The sequence below is a fragment of the Manis pentadactyla genome, chromosome 5 (assembly GCF_030020395.1).
Source record: "Manis pentadactyla isolate mManPen7 chromosome 5, mManPen7.hap1, whole genome shotgun sequence".
In the NCBI taxonomy this organism is placed as follows: Eukaryota; Metazoa; Chordata; class Mammalia; order Pholidota; family Manidae; genus Manis; species Manis pentadactyla.
The window spans coordinates 66,872,295-66,893,168 of NC_080023.1; the positions used below are offsets into that span (position 1 = coordinate 66,872,295).

Sequence of the window (20,874 nt, forward strand, 5' to 3'; positions counted from 1 at the left end):
AATTCTCATGTCATTGCTGAACCATTCTTTTTTCTTCCTCCAGGCCATGTACTCTCTATTTATTAAACTCAAAGTTGTAAGAGATGGTTTCCAGACCCTTCAACATTGTGGTTACTTTCATAGTTTCTTTCTTCTGTATCAATAAAGTGGTTAAAATAAGAGCATTCATAATTAAGTAAGCAACTGTAGCTATAACTGGATGGATGTGGCATACAGCTAAAGTTTCCTAGGACCTGAAGACTATAAACAGCCTAAGAATACATAAGCTATTGTTTTGTAACCCAGTAAATCCCATACTGGTTTTTATATTATTATTGTATCAGTTTGTTTCTATTAATCAGAAAGTATACCTCAGGTTCTGATTCAATAATTCCAAATAGGTATCAGAATATTTCAGAAGAACAGAAAAAGTGAGCACTATAGCACTTTATGTTCACTGATGTTTGAACATACCTAGCTGGGTCCACAGATAAGTCTGTTCTACTCATGGGGAACCAAGAAAAGGCTACTGAAAAATTCCTGTTCTTAATATGGGAAGACACAGATTTGAAAATTTAGTTATAGAATCTAAAAAAAAAAAAGCTTGACAGTGATTGGAAATTATCAGCATATATTTCAACTTGCAGGGAAGTGTTTACCTTAATTTTTATCTTATTATTATTATTTTTTTTTCTTCTAGAGTCATTTGCTCAACTCCATGCAACTTTCTGATTACTGTTTTTGTCCATTGTAAATATTAAGTATTTGTAGGGTTGTTTTGGGGAAGAGAGTGCTGACCTGCACAGAAATTAAGTAGAGAAGGCAAAAATTAAAGTATAGGCTAAAGAAGTCAAGAACTGTTTTGTGGAATGGTAGAGACTTCTAGCTTTCTGTTTAAAAAGGGGTTGGGGGAGGGAATCTAGAGCAGGCAGAGGGAATGTGTTTCCCAGCCTAGGTGGAAATGGCAAAGGCACCAAGTGCCAGGCAAATAATACCCTTAGTTAGGAGCTAAATGTGAAGTGGCCATTCCTTTTCTGAACTTAGGCAACTTAGATGTCTGCTAAGACTCCAAATAACTAGGTTAATTTGAGATATTTTTGTAAGTTTCTATTTAAGATGCTGCAAATATTGTTTATGCAAAAGCTTCCAGATAGCCAGCATTGCAGACTGCTAGAATGTGCTCCTTCCATTCCCTTCCCAATACTTCCTCTTCCCTTCATTCTTAAAAATCTGGTTGAAAGTTTACCTCTTCCCTGTGTCCCCCACCTCCCCTTACGTGAGCAAAGCAAATCACTCCCTTCTCTGTGCTCCAAGAGCAATGACAGCAAGTAACATCCCCACAGCATAGCTACCTGCATGTTGCTAATTAGCCTTGTCCCCCTGCCACAGTGTGGACAGGGGTGGCCATGTGTGCAGTCCTGAGGCCCAGCCCAGGGTCCAGCACCTAATAGTAGCTGTTCAGCTCATATTTGTTACAGTAAAACATTTGTTTTGTTTTGGTTCTGGTTCTTCATTGGTTGTAGTGGATGTATATGTATAGCACACAAATAACACAATTGAAGCTAAGTATGTAATTGCTATGTCTAAACACTGTTGCTAAACTGCCCACTTGACTCTATTTTAAAGCAGGTCTTAGACTTCAGATTGCACAAATTAGCTACAGCTGGAGGGAAAATTTAAAAATAATCACCAAAATTATCTTTACCTAATAATATGTCCTTGATAAAGGAAGGTACATTGCATTCAAAGAAGGGAATATTTTGCTCAATTTGCTTTTTTGGTTGGCATATTCACATCTAGCAAAATCCTACTTATTCACTGCATTTGGCAAAATAAATCTTTTTTCTTCCTTTCGGACTATATGAGTACAAAACTGGCTATTCTAAACCACCACTATCCAACAGAAATTTAATTTGAGCCACAAATGTAACCACATATGTGATTTAAAAATTTTAGTGGCCACATTTTAAAATATGAAATGCAACAGGTGAAATTAATTTTAGTAATATTTTATATTTAAAATGTTCCACACCCAATTCCAATGTGGGTCAGGGATGGGCAGTCCCCCACACCAATAAACAATTCTTGGACACCAGAAGGGGGTCAGAATTCAACTCAATTCTGACACTATCTACCCAGAGATAGCATCAGATTCCACAGGTAATGAGCAGAGTCCCACAAGACTGCCTCCACTTCAGACACCAATCATCAATGGAAAGCCCAGGTCATATTCTGTGCTTCTGACTAACCTGCTACAGATTGGAGATTCCTATAACCCCCTCCCGGGGGTTGGTTAATTTGCTAGAGTGGCTCACAGAACTCAAGAAACCCATTTACTTGATAGATTAATAACTTGCTATAAAAGTATCTAACTTAGGAACAGCCAGATGGAAAAGATGTGTATGGCAAGGTGTGGGGAAAGAGTTTCTGTGCTCTCTCCAGGCACACTGCTCTCCCCAAATCTCCATGTGTTCACCTACCTGGAAGCTCTCCAAATCCCATTCTTTTGGGTTTTTTATGGAGGTTTAATTATATAGGCACAGTTGATTAAATCATTGGCCATTGGTGATGGCTTCAACCTCCAGCCCCTTTTTCCCTTCCTCAGAGGTCAGAGGGATGGGACTAAAAGTTCCAACCCTCCAATTAAAGGGTTTATTCCCATGGCAACCAGCCCCATCTTTACCCAACCTCAAAGTCACCTCAGTAACATCACTAAAGACACCTTTATAGCACTCAACATTTAGTAAATTCCAAAGGTTTTAGGAGCTCTGTGCCACAAATAGTGAGGAAGGCCAAAAATATATTTATTATTATAAATTGATAATATCACAATATTTAACCCCATATATCCAATTAACATGTCAACATCCAAGTAATATAAAATATATCAATGTGATATTTTACATTCATTTTCATACTAAGTCTTTGAAATCCAGTGTGTGTTTTATACTTAACAGCACATCTCAATTCAAACTTAAATGGCTAATCACTATCATATTGGAGAGTACATTCTAGTCAGCATACTCATTGAGTGTTTTCTATTGTGGTGTAAATGGAAGTTTCAACCCAGAATTTCCACCTGACCTCTATAGTGATATGCAGGTAAGGGTCTATTTACATACCAATGGATAAGTTTACTACAGCAGAGTCTCTGGTTGATGGGGGTCAAGGGGTGGAGAGAAAATGGCCATTCTCTCCTCCCTCCATTCCTGGTACCTAATTGGTCTGGTGCCCACCAGTCACTAGGGACTGTCCATGGAGTTCCCTCCCAAAGGGGCAGGTGGGCGAGAGTATACATGCTACAGAAGAATGGTCACTGTGAGCTTGCAGGTTGGGGGCTGGAGAGGAAGGGCTTGGGAGTGGACCAGGGAAGTCAAGTGATAGGGGGCAGAAAACACCAAGCAAAACACTGAGCGCAAGCAATAAAAACCCTATAACCCAATCTGCCCTTCTCCTTGTCCTCCTTTGGTTTCGCTGGATTTGTAAGGAACTTGTCCCAGTTGGGGAACCCCCTTACTCCCAGAGCTACATCTATGCTATGTACTTTACCTGCATTCTTTCGATTAATTCTCACAACACTCTTCAGTTGGCACTACTGATTGGGCTCATTTTACAGATGAGCAAACTGAGACTTAAAGAGCTTAGGTCATGTGCCTGAAGACAGCTATAGAATGTGGTGGAGCTTGTACTGGGCCACAGCAACTTGACTTCAAAACAATGCACTGAATTAAAATGGAAGCCATCAGAAGAGGCAGTATGGCAGATTCTCAGGCAATGAGAAGATACTGAACATTAGAGAGAGGTGTGGAAGCTGGTTAACAGCAGGTCACAAAGTGTCTGGAAACATGTTTGAAAGAAGGAAACATTTTTAAGCAAACTGTGGGGGAAAGGAGTACAATTAGCTTTCCCATTAAGATGCTGCCACCTGCATCCCTCGTAGTTCATGTCTTCCCTGCCAGGATGTTTGATTTGGCAGTCATTTCATTGCCATATTCTTAGAACAGAGATTTCTCTTCCTTCCATTTTAAACTTCATCTGCTACATGAAGTTTGCATAAAAGTATACGCTGTGCTGACTGGTATGAATTAAGGCTAGAGTCCCTGAACAACCCCAATGCCATGGCTTTGTTATAAATGTCTGTAAAATATTATACTGGTGTCATGGATTATACAAATGTGCACAAATGGCAGTTTCCTCCTTTCCCTTCATACAATGTTAAAAATGAACAAAATATGTTTCACATTGCATTTCCCTTGTGCTTGGGGACTCAAATGAACTCATTTTAAGTTTCCACATCTTTATAAAAATATTTTTTTTTACTGAAATATGTTTTTGATCAAGAACCTAATTTCATGATTGTGTGTATGTTTCTGAAACAAACATGTATATGGAACAAGAGCATAGAAGAGGGGTTCTGGCTCTGGTAACTGATTCCAAGACTGGGGTTTCTTGAGTCTAACCTTAGTCTTACCCCTAACTTGTCAGGTGATCATAGGAGGAGAGACCAACTTCTGCCCTTGCTAATCAGTCTTGTTCTGTTACTATCTCTCACTTCCGAAGAATTGGAAATATGATTGACCAGTTTCAATAATTTTGATAGAAGAAATTCAACTTTTAAGTTCATGGAATGTCATAAACTTCAGACAAGCTCCACAACAGCATTAATTACAATATTTTTGAACATGTAGATTATTTTTTCAGATATAGTATCTGAATATTGAGATATAGGGTCTTCTTACCCATCCTGATCCTGCACCCTAAATTTTGTAAAGCAGATAGACGATATAATCTTGTAGTGCAGTTAATACCAACACTATAACAATAATAATGCGTAGTTAAGAAACCCTTATTGGACCCTTTATGAACTGTTTTGCACACATCTCATTTAATTCTCAGATGTGAAGACATTATCACCATTTTATGAATAAGAACACTAGCTTGCCCAAAGTGGCTGAGCCAGTACTTGAATCAAAGTGAGTCTAATTTTACCAATGCTTACAGCCAGTAGGCTGTACACCACCTCTGATAAGAAGCTATTACAATTCTGTGCCAAATTTACAGGAATAGTTCTAAGTAATCTCATAATTAAAAGCCAAAGCACCCAGCTCACAACCACTAACTTTACCACTGTTTGCTACTTTTACATATTAATGGTGTTTCAGTAAAGAAAAGAACAAATTATAGTAAAATGGCTGATCCTTGCTTTAATCTTTCTTTAGCCTTTAAAATTAGTCCTATTATCTCTTCTTGTTTAATTGAGATGAAATTCACATAACATAAAATTAACTATTTTTAACTGAAAAATTCAATGGCATTTGGTACCTTCACAATGTTGCACAATCACCAAGTCTAGTTCTAAAACATTGCTCTCATTCCAAAATAAAACCCCATATCCATTAAGCAGTTTTTCCTAATCCCTCCATGCTTCCAGTCCCTGAGAAACACCAGTCTGCATACTGCGTCTAAAGATTTACTTGTTCTGGATATTTCATATAAATGGAATCAAACAATATGTGACTTTTGTTCCTGGCTTCTTTAATTTAACATAATGTTTTTAAGATTCCTCCACCTTATAGGTTGTATTGCTCCTTCATTGCTCTTTATAGCTGGATAATTCTGTTGTACAGATATACCACAATTCATTTATCCATTCATCATTGATGGACAATTGAGGTGCTTTCATCTTTGGCTATTGTAAGTAATGTTACTATAAACATGCATGTACATGTACTTGTTCAAGTACCTGTTTTCAATACATTTGGCTATATACCTAGGAGTGGAATTATGGCATCTCATATAGTTCTGTTTAACTTTTTAAGGAACTGCCAAACTGTTTCTACAGCAGCTACTGCATTTTGCATTCCAACCAGCAATAAAGAAGGGTTCCAATTTCTCCACATCCTTGCTAACACGTACTATTTTGTTTTTTATTATTATAGCCAGCCTAGTGCATGTCAACTGCTACTGCATTGTGGTTTTGATTTACACATCCCTAATGTGTACTGATGCTGAGCTTTTCTTCATGTCCTTGTTGGCCTTTTGCATAACTTCTTTGGAGAAATGTCTATTTGATTCCTTTGCCCATTAAAGAAAAAGTTTAATTGAAGTAGAGTTGACATACAATATTATATTAGTTTCAGGTGTACAACATAGTGATTTGACATTTATATTATGAAATGCTCATCATGATAAGTATAGTTACCATCTGTCTTTACCTGTTTTTTTATTGGTTTGTTTGACTTATTTGTTGTTGTTATCAAGTTATCAGAGTTATCTATATATACTGGATACTAGATTTTACCACATATATGATTTGAAAGTATCTTCCCCATTCTGTAGCTTGTACAGACTTCCTTGATAATGTCCTTTGATATGCAAAGCTTTTAATTTTGATGAAGTCCATTTTATCTATGTTATCAATTTATTTTATCAACATCTGTTTTTTTTTCTTTTGTTGCTCATACTTTGGGTGTCATATTTAAAAATCCATTGCAAAATCCAAGGCCATGAAGATTTTACCCCTATGTTTTCTTCCAAGAATTTGATGGTTTTGGCTTCTATACTTAGGTCATTAATTCATTTTGAGTTACCTTTTGTATATGGTATGAGGTAGGGATCTTGTTTACTCCCATTTACTCTTTTTTTTCCTTCCTAGGAACCCTTGAGAGCAAGGGACTGCATATTTTTAACTTGACTTCTCTAACCAAGTCTGAAAACATTTTATCTGCCACACTGTATTTCTATATTGGAGAGCTAATAAATATCAGCCTGAGTTGTCCAGTGTCCCAAGGATGCTCACATCATGCTCAGAGAAAACACATCCAGATCGATCTCTCTGCATGGATTCTTAAATCCAACAGAAACCAAAGTCAACTTCTGCATCATCTTTCAGTAGATGTAGCCACACCTCACCGAGACTTTGTGTACTGGCTATCAAAAGACATCAGTCAACTCTTGAGGAGGGCCAAGGAAAATGAGGAGTTCCTTATAGGATTCAACATTACCTCCAAAGGGCACCAGCTGCCAAAGAAGATGTTACCTTTTCCTGAGCCTTATATCCTGGTGTATGCTAACGACGCTGCCATTTCTGAGCCTGAGAGTGTGGTATCAAGCTTGCAAGGACACCGGAATTTGCCCACTGGAACTGTGTCAAAACTAGATAGCCGTATGAGGGCTGCCTTTTCTATGGAACGGAGGAAGAAGCGCTCTACTGGGATCCTGCTGCCTCTACAGAACAATGAGCTTCCTGGGGCAGAATATCAGTATAAGGAGGAAGGGGTATGGGAAGAAAGAAATCAGTATAAGACCCTTCAGACTCAGCCCCCTGAGAAGAGTAAAAACAAAAAGAAACAGAGAAAGGGACCTCACCAGAAGAGCCAGACACTCCAGTTTGATGAACAGACCCTGAAGAAGGCAAGAAGAAAGCAATGGATCGAGCCTAGGAATTGTGCCAGGCGATACCTTAAAGTGGACTTTGCGGATATTGGCTGGAGTGAATGGATTATCTCCCCTAAGTCCTTTGATGCCTATTATTGCTCCGGAGCATGCCAGTTTCCCATGCCAAAGGTAGCCATTGTTCCTTGTCCTGCACTTTCTATTTCCACAGAGGAGAAAGACACACTAAGTTGAGTGTGTGTTTTCATTTATAAAATCCTTTTGGGCCCTTATTTATTGCATTCTGAAGTGTAATAGGTAATAAGGTTATGCTTGGTTTTCTTTACTGGTTGTTAAAGTAACATGAAGTCAGTATTGGTATAAAGAAGGATATGAGAAAAAATGTATGTGTAAAATATGGTTTTTGTGTTGCTTCCAAACACACTACATATTTAGCTACTTGGTCTGTTCAGCTGTGTGTGTATCTATACCTGTCCATAGTAAGCAAGCCCCAAATGGTAGAAGATTGATCTTGGAGGGGGTGTTGAGAGAATGAGTGCATGTCATGGGAGTAAAGGGAATAACAAATTGGATTGATGCCCTGATGAAGAACATTTTTTGGTAGATTGTCTCTTGTGAGATGAATTGTCCCCATGGGGTCAGGATCAGGGTTGAGCCAGGTAATCTCACTCATGAAATCCACCAGATGCTTATTTCATTTGCTTCCCTAATCAACATCAAAAAGAGAGGCAGAATAGAATATTTTAACTCTGTAAACTTCTTCCAAGACTCATTTCAACCAACCAGAGCTTACCTGTGTCTCTTCCAAAATCAACAAGGGACTGTGCTCTATCATATCAGTACGCAGTATCCCGAAAAGTACATTCTCAGAAGCCTCCCCAATCCTACTTCCATATTGATAGCAAGGCCAAGTGGCAGTTCTCTTAGAGTTTAGAGTTAGCAAAATACAGTGGTGCCCCCTCTGCTCTTCCGTTAAGCTTATTACTACACTTTCACTCTTAGCTCATAACAGTTTGAATCCCTATTGTACATGAAAAGTGGCTGCAGGAATAGAACTTAGAGGAAGAGTAGAGCTGGGTTTTTTCTGTTTTATGTTTTTTCTAAAACTTGAAGTGAATCAACTTTTGCTATTGTGTAATAATGGAGAAAAAACATCGTTTCCCTCAAAGAGTGACCAATTCCAGTCCTGTGATGTTTGTCATGCTAATTGTAACACAGCAAAAAGCAAAGGTCTGGCTCAACAAGATCAGGTCAGCCTCAGGGCCAGGAACTTGATTGAAAACCCATTTTCGTGTTAGAAAATCTCAGAAGGACAGGCTTTCTACATTTTCTAAGACCTTGTCTTTCTCAAAGGTTTCTGTCGATCTCATGCTTTATAAGCCCAAACACAAAGTAAGGATTATATACATTTACAGTCATATAAACAGCCTTGTCTTGCCTAAATATTCATAAAGGGCATTTCACTGATGAAACAAAACTTATTCAAACTGGGATAGCATTTAGAAACACATAGCAGAGATGCCAAGTGTTAACAGGCAATGATGAATCTTTTACAGTGTGGCTGGCTTTGTGGCACTGACAGGCGGAATGGATTCAAACTGTCTTTAAACCTAGAATGCCTGATTATAAGTGGGTCTCTAAGCCTTCCAAATAATCCCTCTCATTCTGATAGGCTGTAATTTTTTCTGAGCAGCCTAGGAAATGAACTTTTTCTTCCCTCCTGACTCCAGGTTTCAGGACCCAGGAAGCCATGATAGCTCATCAGTTAGCTTTTCAGCACCCCCACTCTGGAGACCCGGCCTGATTCCCATTCGCCACTGCTCCACGATTGCCCCAACATGCCCTTCCCATCGCCTACTGGCTCTGTGCTTTTATTGTTCAAAAACCTTGCTGTTGCTTCAGTAGATCTTCATTACAGGTTCTCAGTGATCTAATGAATACAAATTTTAATAAGTATGAGGAACAAATTAAGAATAGCAGCCAGTAAGTTTAAGGAGAAAAGCATGCAAGTGCAGCAGAATGACTAAATGTGTGTACTTGGTCATAACTGGGTTTCTTACCCTTAATGTGCCTGCAAATTGCCTGGGGATTTTGTCACTATGTAGGTTCTAATCCAGCAGCTCAGATTCTTAGATTCTGCCTGTCTAACAAGCTTCTAGATGTGGCTGATCCTGCTGGTCTACAAATCACACTTCAAATAGCAAAACTGTGAGTCAAATCCTTTTGGTTTGAATTGGTTCCACCTCTTGCCTGCTATAGCTTTTGGGGGTAAGTTACTCAAACTCTCTATCAATCTTTATATTGATAAAATAAGTTTAACAATTTTTATTCTTACCTTTAGAATGGGTACAAGTACATAATAAAAACAATAGTATCTACATAATAAGCACACTGAGAAAATTAAGTAGTAGGATACCTTGCACAGAGTAGGCACTCCATAAATATTTGCTATTGACATTGTTATTAACAGCCATTGTTGAGGCTGAGAAGAGAACACTAAGTGTATGGGACTGAAGAGAGACCACACAGGGATGAAGAGAACAAAAGATGTAAGACAAGAAAAACTTTTGTACATGTTACTAGTCCCTTTTAAACATGACAAAGCCTAAAATAGGACTCTCCCCATGGGTTCAACAGCCTGTATGGTCTTCCAACAACATTTCTTCAGAGAGTAATTGAATCAGGAGAGCACCAGCTGCAGCAACCGAACCCATCACAACATTGGTCAGAACTTGGAATGGCATCCGAACTCCGGGGAGGCATAATAGGGATAAGTGTGGACTTATCTCTCTGAGCTTGAGATTTCCTTTTGCCAAGTTGAGAGTGGAAGTTTGGCTGTTACGTGGCGTTCTCTGTCTTCACTTTGCCTGGATCGGCTTACAGTTTAAAGCTTTCTAGTGGTTCCCTTTGAGCCTTCCAGGCTTTGTGGCTTTCAACCAGTACAGCAATCAAAGGAAGAGAAACGTGAAACAATATGAAGCTGCTACATTAGGGTAATTAATGAGCATCACTGTTCTCAGCACGTGTCCCACAGAGTAACCAGAGTGAACTAGCTTAATAAAAACACAGTCCAAACAACAGGGGAAAATAAGGTCTCTGACCAGATCAGCACGAACACATGTGGAATAACTGAAGCGCCAAAGAACTTTCAGACTTTAGATATACATTTTGCCCCAGAGAAAAGTTCTCCCAGCCCAGACTCCTCTGCTGGCCCTCCTTCCTTTTGGCCTCCTGAGCAAAAGCCTGCTCTATATGGCAGGGCCTTCATCTGCAAAAGTCGACAACCTGTTCTGTAATTCAGAACAGCTGTGTTCTGCCTTTCCCAAATTCCAGGCTTTGCCCTTTCACTGATTCCAATTAGATAGTTTCTGGGCTATCACACCCATGTGGGCTGGACTGGAAGAGTGGAGCAAAACCCCACAGCCCGGGTCAGGAATGAAGCCTTGTAGCTGATGACATACTCACCCCCCCCCCCACCCCCGCTAATGCATTTGTAATCAAATTCAACCCGAGGACATCATGTGCAACTTGGCAGGTGCAGGCCTGACCACTGCAGATTTCATTCACAGACACAGTAGTGTGGATTTTTTTGATTTCTAGCCCCTACAGTCAATCTGTTCTCCCAGGGAGAGACCCTGGAATTCTGCCATGAGATGAAAAATGCCCATATAACCGAAGCCAAGTTGTATGCCTCTGCCTCCCTCACCACCTTAGCAGAGATGGAAAACAGATTTCAAATGAAAATGATTGAGCCATTGTTGCTGACAGAGAACCAACAAGAATTTGGAAAATGAATTATTTTTGCATGGAATGGTGGAAAAACTAGAAATTGCAAAAACACAGAATTAGGCAGCAAAGATCTAAACACTTTGAACCAAGCATTCTATACAAAGAAGAAATTCACATTAAATGAGTTCAAAATGACACATTCTCAGTTAAATTCCTGAGCTTTCCAATTCCAATCTCTGGTCATGAAGACAAACTGTAAAAATCCTACATCTTGATGTCCTGTGTTACCTAAGCAAAAAATTACAAATGAATGTTGAAGTCATGTTTCATCCTCATTAAAAAGAGAGATGAGATAAGTCATGGAAATAACACAGATGCATTTGTGATCAAGAGCTTTCTTGTTACATAGAGTCATGAGAAACATGAACTGAACTCAAAAAACAAAAATTATCAACTGGCAATATACTTCAAACAAGCAAATTATAGCATGGATCTTCTGTATATGCCATAATTATTCCTGGTAATGGCAGCTTTATCAGAGGATTTCACAGTGAGTAAAAATGAGGGAAACTCCCTATAAAACTGAGACACTCCTGATGAGACATGCCACCCCAGAATCAAGGGCTTAAACCAGAATTCCAGTGAGCCCACCAGAGACTGCTCATAGTTTCTGCATCTTTCATTTGTGAGTTAGAGCTTAAAAAAAGACAGGAATTTTCCTAGGAAACACCCATGAATATTTTCCATATCTACTCCGGGTCATTTGCACAGAAACTTTTTTTTTTTTATGTTTACTAGGCTCTCCCCTACCCCAAGTCCCCCCCACCCCACAAACCCCATTACAGTCACTGTCCATCAGCATAGTAAGATGTTGTAGAATCACTACTTGTCTTCTCTGTGTTGCAAAGCCCTCCCCCAAGAAACTTTTATTTTTGTTGACAGGAATTATTTCCACAGAAATAAGGAAAATGGAGGGCATGCTATTTCTTGGGAGTATTTCACCCACTTAGCAAGTATATATATTCATCCCTAGAGCACACACTCTTTTGGGCACTGAGGAATAGTGAATCACAGCAGTATTTATTGATTGAGGCCTCATCTACTTAAGTAGATCCACTTCATATGAAATTTCAATATTGTAGGAGTCATTAAAACATTGACAATAACAAGATAATGTTGGGAAATGTATGGCTTAGAAAATCCTTTCAGGCAGTGCCATAAGCTGTTTGAATGACTGAATCTTCAGAAAAACCAGCAGAGAAAAGTAGATGGCTACAAAAATGTTCTTGGGAAATTACCAACCCTGATGGAATAACAGTAGCTGTTGATCTCTATTGTGCAATGCCGATTACAGTTTGTGTCAGTCACTCATATTTTATTGATGATGCAGGCAGGGCACATGAGATACAAAGTAGACTTCTTTTCCTTAAGTGGATTTCCTTATTTTACAAAGCTAATTCATTGGAAGTTAAGTATTCTTTTTAACATAAAATCTCTAGAAAGAAAAAATGAAAAAGAGTTGCCCATCATTAAGACTAATTTTTTAATAATTCATGCCTACTCACAATAAAGTTGAAGTTTAATGTATGGACAAATTTTTCATTAAAATTAAGATATGCATATGTGACAAATCAGAATTGCCCTTTCTCTGCCAAAAAGAATCCTATGTGTTTTATAGTGTGCCGGCTTTCTATATTATTTGCTTTTCCCTTGACTTGTATGTATACCTTAGCCTTTTAGCTTGTTGCAGTTTCCCATACTGAAGTTTTAGGAGTCTGAAATTAAAATACCAATTCACTGGGACAGAGTTGCCTCTGAGTCATGAGAAACATGGTTCAAAATCCTGAAATTTAAGTCATAATTTTGGCCTAAATCCCACTCCTGAATTGACATGTCATCTCCAGCAAGTCGCCAAATTTCTGTTTCTAAGTGTGTATAAAACAAAACTGATTTCACCTCCCTAAAAGAGACATTGGAGAGAACTAATGTTGAAAAGCATGGCATCTCTCCTGAAGAAGTTCTTGCCACTCTGGCAATATGTAAACATTCTGGACCTGAAAAAAGGACTGTCCTTCAGTGCTGAGCAGAGCTGTAGGGCACTCTCTAAACAGAACCACATGTCTCACATGGATGTTAATGGTCCCATTTGGCATTTTCTCAGGAATGGATTTTGCCCAGGCTTCTTTGGTTAAACTTCTGACATCCATGGGATAACCTTAGGCCCCCTGGATTATTCCCAGAGGATACGAGCATTTTTAACTCTACAGCATTCAAGTCTGAACCCATGAAGCAACAGTGACCCCCGGTGGCCAGTGGTGTGGTCTTCTTAACCCCGTTTCTGCCTCTAAGAAGAGGTGAATAATTACATAGGGGAGTAATCACCGTCCGATTCACCCTGGTGGCAACTATTAAGTAAATAAATGCCCCTTGACCTGCTTGGTTTTATTTTAACAACAAAATACAAATATCACCATAGCAGTGGCAATAATGTATCTGTGTTAAGTAGGTTGCTTGTTAGGGTTCTTCTTGGTTACATAGGATCAAGAACAAATCCTATTTGTTTCAGTGCTGTTCTTAAAAACATTTTAGGATGCATTAATCCCCTGATGGGAGACTAAGTGTTTTTAATTAAGTGATTCTTGCTTAGATAAATGGCGTCAAATTTTCACTCTACCAGTTACTGGCTATTTGATTTTAGATATGTTATTTACACTTTTTGAGCCTGTCTCTTTACCTGTAAAATTTAAGCAAAGTGGTTTTGTTGTAAGGATTAGAGAGACTCCATAAAACATACCTCGCACATAGCAAGCATTTAACAAAGGACCACCATTTGGGTGGTGGTGGGATAGGATTGGGCCAAATGTGTAAGAATGCCAGGGCTTTTCTAAGTTGTTGAAATAAAATCCTCATGTATACATTTTAGTGATGAGGGGTGAAGATTAGAAAAGCTGATCCACCCAACTTACGTGATCTTCTCTCATTTCTTTTCTAGTCTTTGAAGCCGTCAAATCATGCTACCATCCAGAGTATAGTGAGAGCTGTGGGGGTGGTTCCTGGAATCCCTGAGCCTTGCTGTGTGCCAGAAAAGATGTCCTCACTCAGCATCTTATTCTTTGATGAAAATAAGAATGTGGTACTTAAAGTATATCCTAACATGACAGTAGAGTCCTGTGCTTGCAGATAACCTGGTAAAGAACTTATTTGAATGTTTAATTCAATCATTAGTTTATTTTTATACTTTTTCTTTTTTTTTTTTTGCACTGCCAATGCATTTCATTCCAGAAGATTTTTTTATAGTCAAAAGAGAATTAGCAAATAGACTGCTGATTTCCACCAAGGAGAACTGGACTATATCTTGTTCCTGAATGTAACTAAAAACAAGATTTTAGTAAATACGGACATTTATTTCTTTTGTTTCAAATCACACTAGGAAAATTATCACCCAAACTGTTCTTAGAATTATTAGAAGACACACTGATTTATTTTTATAATGGGCCTTGAAAATAGATTGGAAAAGCACCAATAGCTTACCATTTATCTCTACTCATAGAGAAGAGAATAATTTTGTATTTGGAAGTAAGCTAATTGCCTTAGATTCCTGAGCAACTCAAGTGCTAAATAAGTGCTAACTAAGCCAATCAACTTTGTTGTTTATCTTAAAATTTTTTGAGAATCTTGTTTACCTGTGTTTTTCCTCTACATCTCAATGTGTGAATGAGTGGAGAGTGTGAAGTGTTAGTGTGTATGTATGTGTGCACATTGCCAGATGCATGTGCCCTCTGGAGGAAGCTTTGCTAACATGACTTTATACTCAGTCTACATGGGATCTTTTGGGTTTTTTTCATTTCTAGTTCTGGCAAGCACCATTCAATTATGAGAGTTTTACCAAAAAGGATAGAGTGATCCAAGAGCATATGCAGAGAGTTACCACTTGGCTCAGCCATTTAATTAGACTTGACGTCATTTTCATTTCATTGCCTCCCAGGAAAGGGAACCAGAAACCCAATTTTTGAAAACTCAGATGAAATTCCTCTTCTATACTTTTTTTTCACAACTACTTTCATTAGTTCTTCTAAATGAATTTAAAAATTCAATTAAATTTTAAAAATTCTATTGAATTTTTTAGTTCTCTTGAAATGCCTTTACTTCTTGTGAAGTAATCAATGCTCAAAACCTGGCAGAATATCGGAGAGTTCTTTAAATGTCCAAATTCTTCACAATCACATGTTGAATATCATTCTTCAGCCACCTCCAGATCCATGCATTTTTTCACATGGAGCAAGGCTTCTGGATCAACCATGAAGTCTATACTTGAGATTTAGAGCCCACTAAAATTCATTCAGCAAGAAAGAGAGTCAAATATAGACACTCTTTTTTCCCTTTTCCATTTATCATAAATATCTTCTCTTACACTTTGCCCTCAAAAAATTATTTCAAAAATCTTTTACTCACTATATACACATGTGTCTCAGAAGTGTTTTCAGACCATGGATTGTTGTTGATATTATATCGGTGGTTAATCCTCATCTTAGTTCAGTCTTTCTGACTCAAGACAACTAAACCATCTCAGAGGCTATAAGTATCAGAAGATGTGGGGTTCTGTTCTTTCTCTGCTTATAGCTATCAATGGTGGTTCACCACTTAATAATAAATATTTATTTAGCATCTGTTTTGTAAAAGACACTGTGTTAATTATGTGTCTTTCGTGTCCTCACTGGTGAAATGACGAGCCTGACTAGTTGAGTGGAAGGCCCTTCTGGCACCGAAAGTTTGAGTTTACATAGTAGCTATTTCATACCCATCTTCCTTGAATTGATGGTGGTGATAGATCGAGAAACACTGCGGGTATCTCTGTTCATAAACCAAAGGCCGGAACGTTCTATGCTTCTGTGTCTGCGAGTGAGTATGGCATTCTCTGTGGTTTAAGTGGTACTTCTGTCTTATTGGAAACCCATTGAATAAGATACTCATGAAAAGAAGCTCGTTGACACTTTTTGAGTACACACAGCTCGGTGTGAATGTGTGTGAACTCTGTGAATGAGACACACCAGTTCTAAATAACAAATTAAGTTCTGGCGCCTGAGTTACTCTGGCTTCTTACAGTTCATTTTTTTTGCTCTGGTATATGAAATGAAATATTTAAATGAGATAGGTGATGAAATTACTTTCCAATAAATTCTGTCAAAAATTTGAAAGCAAAATTGTAGAAATGAGCCAACATGTGGCCACCATTTCCTGGTCATACTGTCTTTCAATAAAGAAAACTTCTTTTCCACTGGTAGATTTTATAAAATTCTTAACTTAGTTTTTTTTCAAGATATGTCAATCAAAATTACTATTATTACTATTACTACCACTATTACACCTCAGCTTTCCTCATTCCAAATGTCTATTACCTTTCTCAATTTAAATTGATGCCTACTTATTACAGATTGCAATGGTCAAAAAATCCTCTTAGTAATAGAAATTTACAGTTATAAACTAATTAAGATATTATTTTATGTAGCAGTTTATATGAAGAAATTATACCACAATTAAAGAGCTTGGGTAACCTCTTATCAATCAAAGTCATTTTTTAACATAAGTTATTCCTGGGTGGCCTTGTAACGATCATTTCACTACTGCACTGAGGATCCATTACAGTAAAAAGAGGAAAAGTTTTATTCCCAAAGAATAAAGGAAGATCACTTTTCAGTAGTGGGGGTTGAAATAAATGAGTTAATATTTCAATTAAGAAAAGTTTACTTGAAATAGCTGGAAAATTGAGTGACTATCTCATAATTTGTTAGGTGCTAGTGTCTGTATAATTATTACATAGACTTTCAAAAATCTCCTGACATAAAAGTGGCAGTAGAGAACAGAGAAATTATGTTTATAAAACATTTCCTAAGTCGTGCATCTCTGTCCCGCCCTCACTCTCCCCCTCCTTTCTCTCTCCCAACCACCACTCCACCCCCACTTGTAGATGTGAGACACACAAACACACAGTCACTTTAAAAAGGAATTTTTTTTTCAACAGCTGTTCTCTTGAATTCAAATTCAGGGACTGCCAATGTCAATATAGCATTTTCAAAGTATTTTATTATAACCTGTGTAAATAATATACAATTTACAGGATTTGGGGTTGAAGAATTTATACTGGAAGATTGGATTCCCCAGAACTCAGGACTCCAATAGTCCATATACATTTTTACATTTAACTAGCTACATATTAACTATTGATGATTTATTCATTAAGAGATTTGTTACCTTAATAAAAAACTCCTGTTGCCTGTTTAATATTTTCATAGACAATCATATATCTATGTATAATACTATTATCAGTCTGATTAAATTTTTATGTAATAACATTAGTCCTTCTGCTTTCACTTTTCTCTGTGCTAACAAGTAATTAAGTCTGTTTATTGACTTCTTGTTAAATCAAGATTGGGTTAGAGAACAGCTATGCATACCTGAGGTGTATGATAGATATGAGATAAAATAAAAAATCCTGAGTAGATCAGACTTCTCTGTATAGCTTTATCTCTTGAGGATTGCATTTTAATGTAGTTTATGGGTGATTATATGATTCCTCCTTTTCTAAAAACCAGGCCTTCCCTCCAGCTTTCCACACTAGTTTCTGTAAATGTTTCAGTTGAGAATTTAATGCTTGTACAGTCAATGGCAATTTAAAATATATATATTGTGTATGTATATGGAAAAACTTTGAAGATGCTGTTAATTTATTTAATGACTGTTTTCTTTCTATAATGGCAATAATTTTCATCCTTAGATGGTGAGAAAAAATTCTTTTTACTGTAGTTATTACACACAAAATGAAATTTAGTTCTTTAGTTAAATCCATTAATGGGTATATTGCAGTGAAACTTTGAAGGGCACTTCACTACTGATGTATAAGCTTTGCTGACTTTGTATTACTTTCCTTCAGTAATGGGAAGCTTTTCATTATACAGTATGAAAATAAAAATTGTTTAATTAAACATTTTCCCCATTCTTTTCTCCTTATCATTGGGAAAGACTGTATTTTCAAAACTTTTTCTACAGTGCTGCATTTGAAAAGAGGTAATATAGCTTGGGCACTTTCAAATGGTATCATGAATGAAGCATCATAACCTACTATCAATATAACATGGTTGATGCTGTCAAACAATATTGAAATACACATGTAAGGGGAAAATTCTCATGTCTTCCAAACTTGAGGAACTCAACTTGAATTGTTTCATATTTTCTTCCTTTCTTCCTGTGTTGTTTCCTTTCTGCTTTTTTTTGTGTGTGTGTGTGCTTTTTATTTAATGACAAACTCCACATTTCCTACTTGGAGATATTTTTTCTGGATGCCTAACTCACTATTTGACAATAACTATTTCATCACTTACTGTTATCATGTCCTGTCCATTTTAGTATAACAAGCATCTAAATTAATCTGATCATTGAAATGAATTTTACCAGTTTTGTTTAGCTTTCTCTTTAAGAAAAAAAAAAGACCTAAGGTTAAGAAATTAAATATACCTTAATATTATTTTCAGTCTTTTAATCTGTCTCTGTTAGATTTATTCAGACTGTGGTGTCTCATTAAAAACTACAGGAACTACATTTGGAATTTTGGCATTTTGGAACAACAGGGCACTTTTAGAGATCATGTTCCTCAACCTTTACATGCCTCATTTATATCACCTGTAAAATGGGGCAATAAACTTCCTGCCTCATAGGATTGTTACAAGGTTTAATAGGGCAATTTGTGTAAATTACATTGACAAATGCCTGAAATAGAATAAAGACTTAGTTACTATCAGTTATTACTGTTATTTAATCCAGTCCTCCCATTTTGCAAATGAGGAAATGTAGACAGGCTGTAGTTTACATTTATTTACATGTTAACTTGTCATGCCCTCTTCTAAAGCCTGGCTCTCACCAACAAGATGGGTTCTCTGGCACATGACAAAAATGGGCATCTAAGAGAAGCTGAACCAATGTTGGTAAAGTTGGAAGGTTATTCAGCAAGCCTGCCAAGGAAGACTCTAAGTGTTTTAAACCAGGCATGTATAAAAGTTTTAAGACCCAGTTGTTCAGAGAGAGAGGGATGAGCTGGGAAGACAGACCACTGAGACATGCAGAGTAAGAAAAACAGCTACCTTGTTTCCTGATATTCCAGTTTCTGTTTCTGTCTTTCATAAACTGTATTTCACATCCTTGGATTATATTCTCATGTAATTCCTGTAAACCCCATAAAGTACTTACTCTAACTAAAACAGATTTCAGCCAATGCATGTAAATTGCACCCAAAGGAATCTTCACAAAAATACACTGAACTGTTCAGTATGCCCAGTGCCACACAGCAAACTACTGGAAAAAACTGGCATTCGAGCCCTTGGTAACATGTGGAGTCAGCATGGTCTTTGAGGTCAGTCTTGTGTTCAAACCCTGACATTACCAGTGTGACATAAACTCTTGAGGAGCACTGACTGGGTCACCACCCCATCAGGGTGGTCTGTTCTGGGGCTAAGGAAGGCTCCCAAAAGAGTCACTATCGCAATAGGTTGACTCGGTTCTCATGCCAAAGGATTGCCTGGAAATATCTCTTAACCTTGCAGCTGTTAGAAGATATCGTAGAGATTAGGGTTGAGAACAGAATTTTGAGTACAAATCCATGTCATCCTAAAAGTTATATGCCAAGGATTATTCACATTGTGCCAAACCCTACCTTAGTCTGTGGGGATGTGCTTGATGATACAGAGCATCATTATCTAAATCATCCACAGTGTTATAATTGGAGATTAGCAATAGGTGACTTACCAAGTGAATATCAACCAGTAAAACTAAAACATACAATAAGAAAAAGCACAATGCTACAGGGTTAAACATTAAGATCCACAGCACACAAAATTTAAGATTCTATGAGTCTCCTCTTCTAGTTCTTTTCTTCATACACACACACACAAATAGATGTTCTCATGGTATCAGTTTTTAAATTTAATTTGGGTTATAATATATTTTCAGTTGCATTTGATGGAACTTTGCTGTGTTCTTTCATTTCTTAGTGGCCTTAATTTCTCTTAGATGGTCTTTAGATCCCTCCTTGCTCTAGTATATCAGATTCTATGATCCAAACATCCTTACTAAATCAGAACTCAAACGTTTTAGTCCAGATCACATCTTAGTGAAAACACCAACAAAAGTAGTGATGAAAGAGAAAGTGGGAGGAAGCTGGGAAAGGACAAGGAAATGGGTCAGCTCGGAAGGGGAGCGTGCATGCTATCTCGTTTCTGTTATATGATAGCATTTGTGAGAGTCTACTACTTTTTGTGGAGACAGAAACCTGTATTTGAAGCATTTGTCCTTCCATTTTAAAAGCAAAATTATTTTGAAAAACTAGATCCATCTATCATTATTTAGGAAGAGAGGGTATCATGGGAGTTACGAGCTTAGGCAGGGAGCCAGACTATTTGCATTATTATAATTCCAACCCTGTCACTCACTAGCTGTGTGACTTTGGGCAAGTTATAAAATCTCTCTATGCATCAGTGTCTTTGTGTGTAAAATGAGAAAACACAAAACCTACCTTGTAGAGTTGTGAAGATCACTTGAATTATTACACATGGAACTCTGCTCCTAGTGTAAAGTAAATGTTCTAAAATATTACCTTTTTGGTATATTATATGCACTTCATACTTTTCCAGGAATGAGTCTTAATTTGACCCTGAGAAGTAGGGTGTCAGTTATTAGCCCCATTTTATTGACCAAGGAGAATAATTGACTTACGCGAGGTAAGCA

General features: G+C 37.5%; 1 protein-coding gene across 1 annotated transcript in view; it reads left to right on the forward strand.

Moving 5' to 3' along the window:
- Positions 1-18,083, forward strand: part of BMP3 (bone morphogenetic protein 3) — a 28,611-nt gene extending 10,528 nt beyond the window's left edge. The window contains exons 2-3 of the mRNA XM_036906431.2: positions 6,635-7,545; positions 14,096-18,083. Of these exons, the coding sequence (XP_036762326.2) occupies positions 6,635-7,545; positions 14,096-14,287 (1,103 nt within the window). The 3' untranslated portion in view covers positions 14,288-18,083. The remainder of the gene's footprint in view (positions 1-6,634; positions 7,546-14,095) is intronic.
- The last annotated feature ends 2,791 nt before the right edge of the window (positions 18,084-20,874 follow it).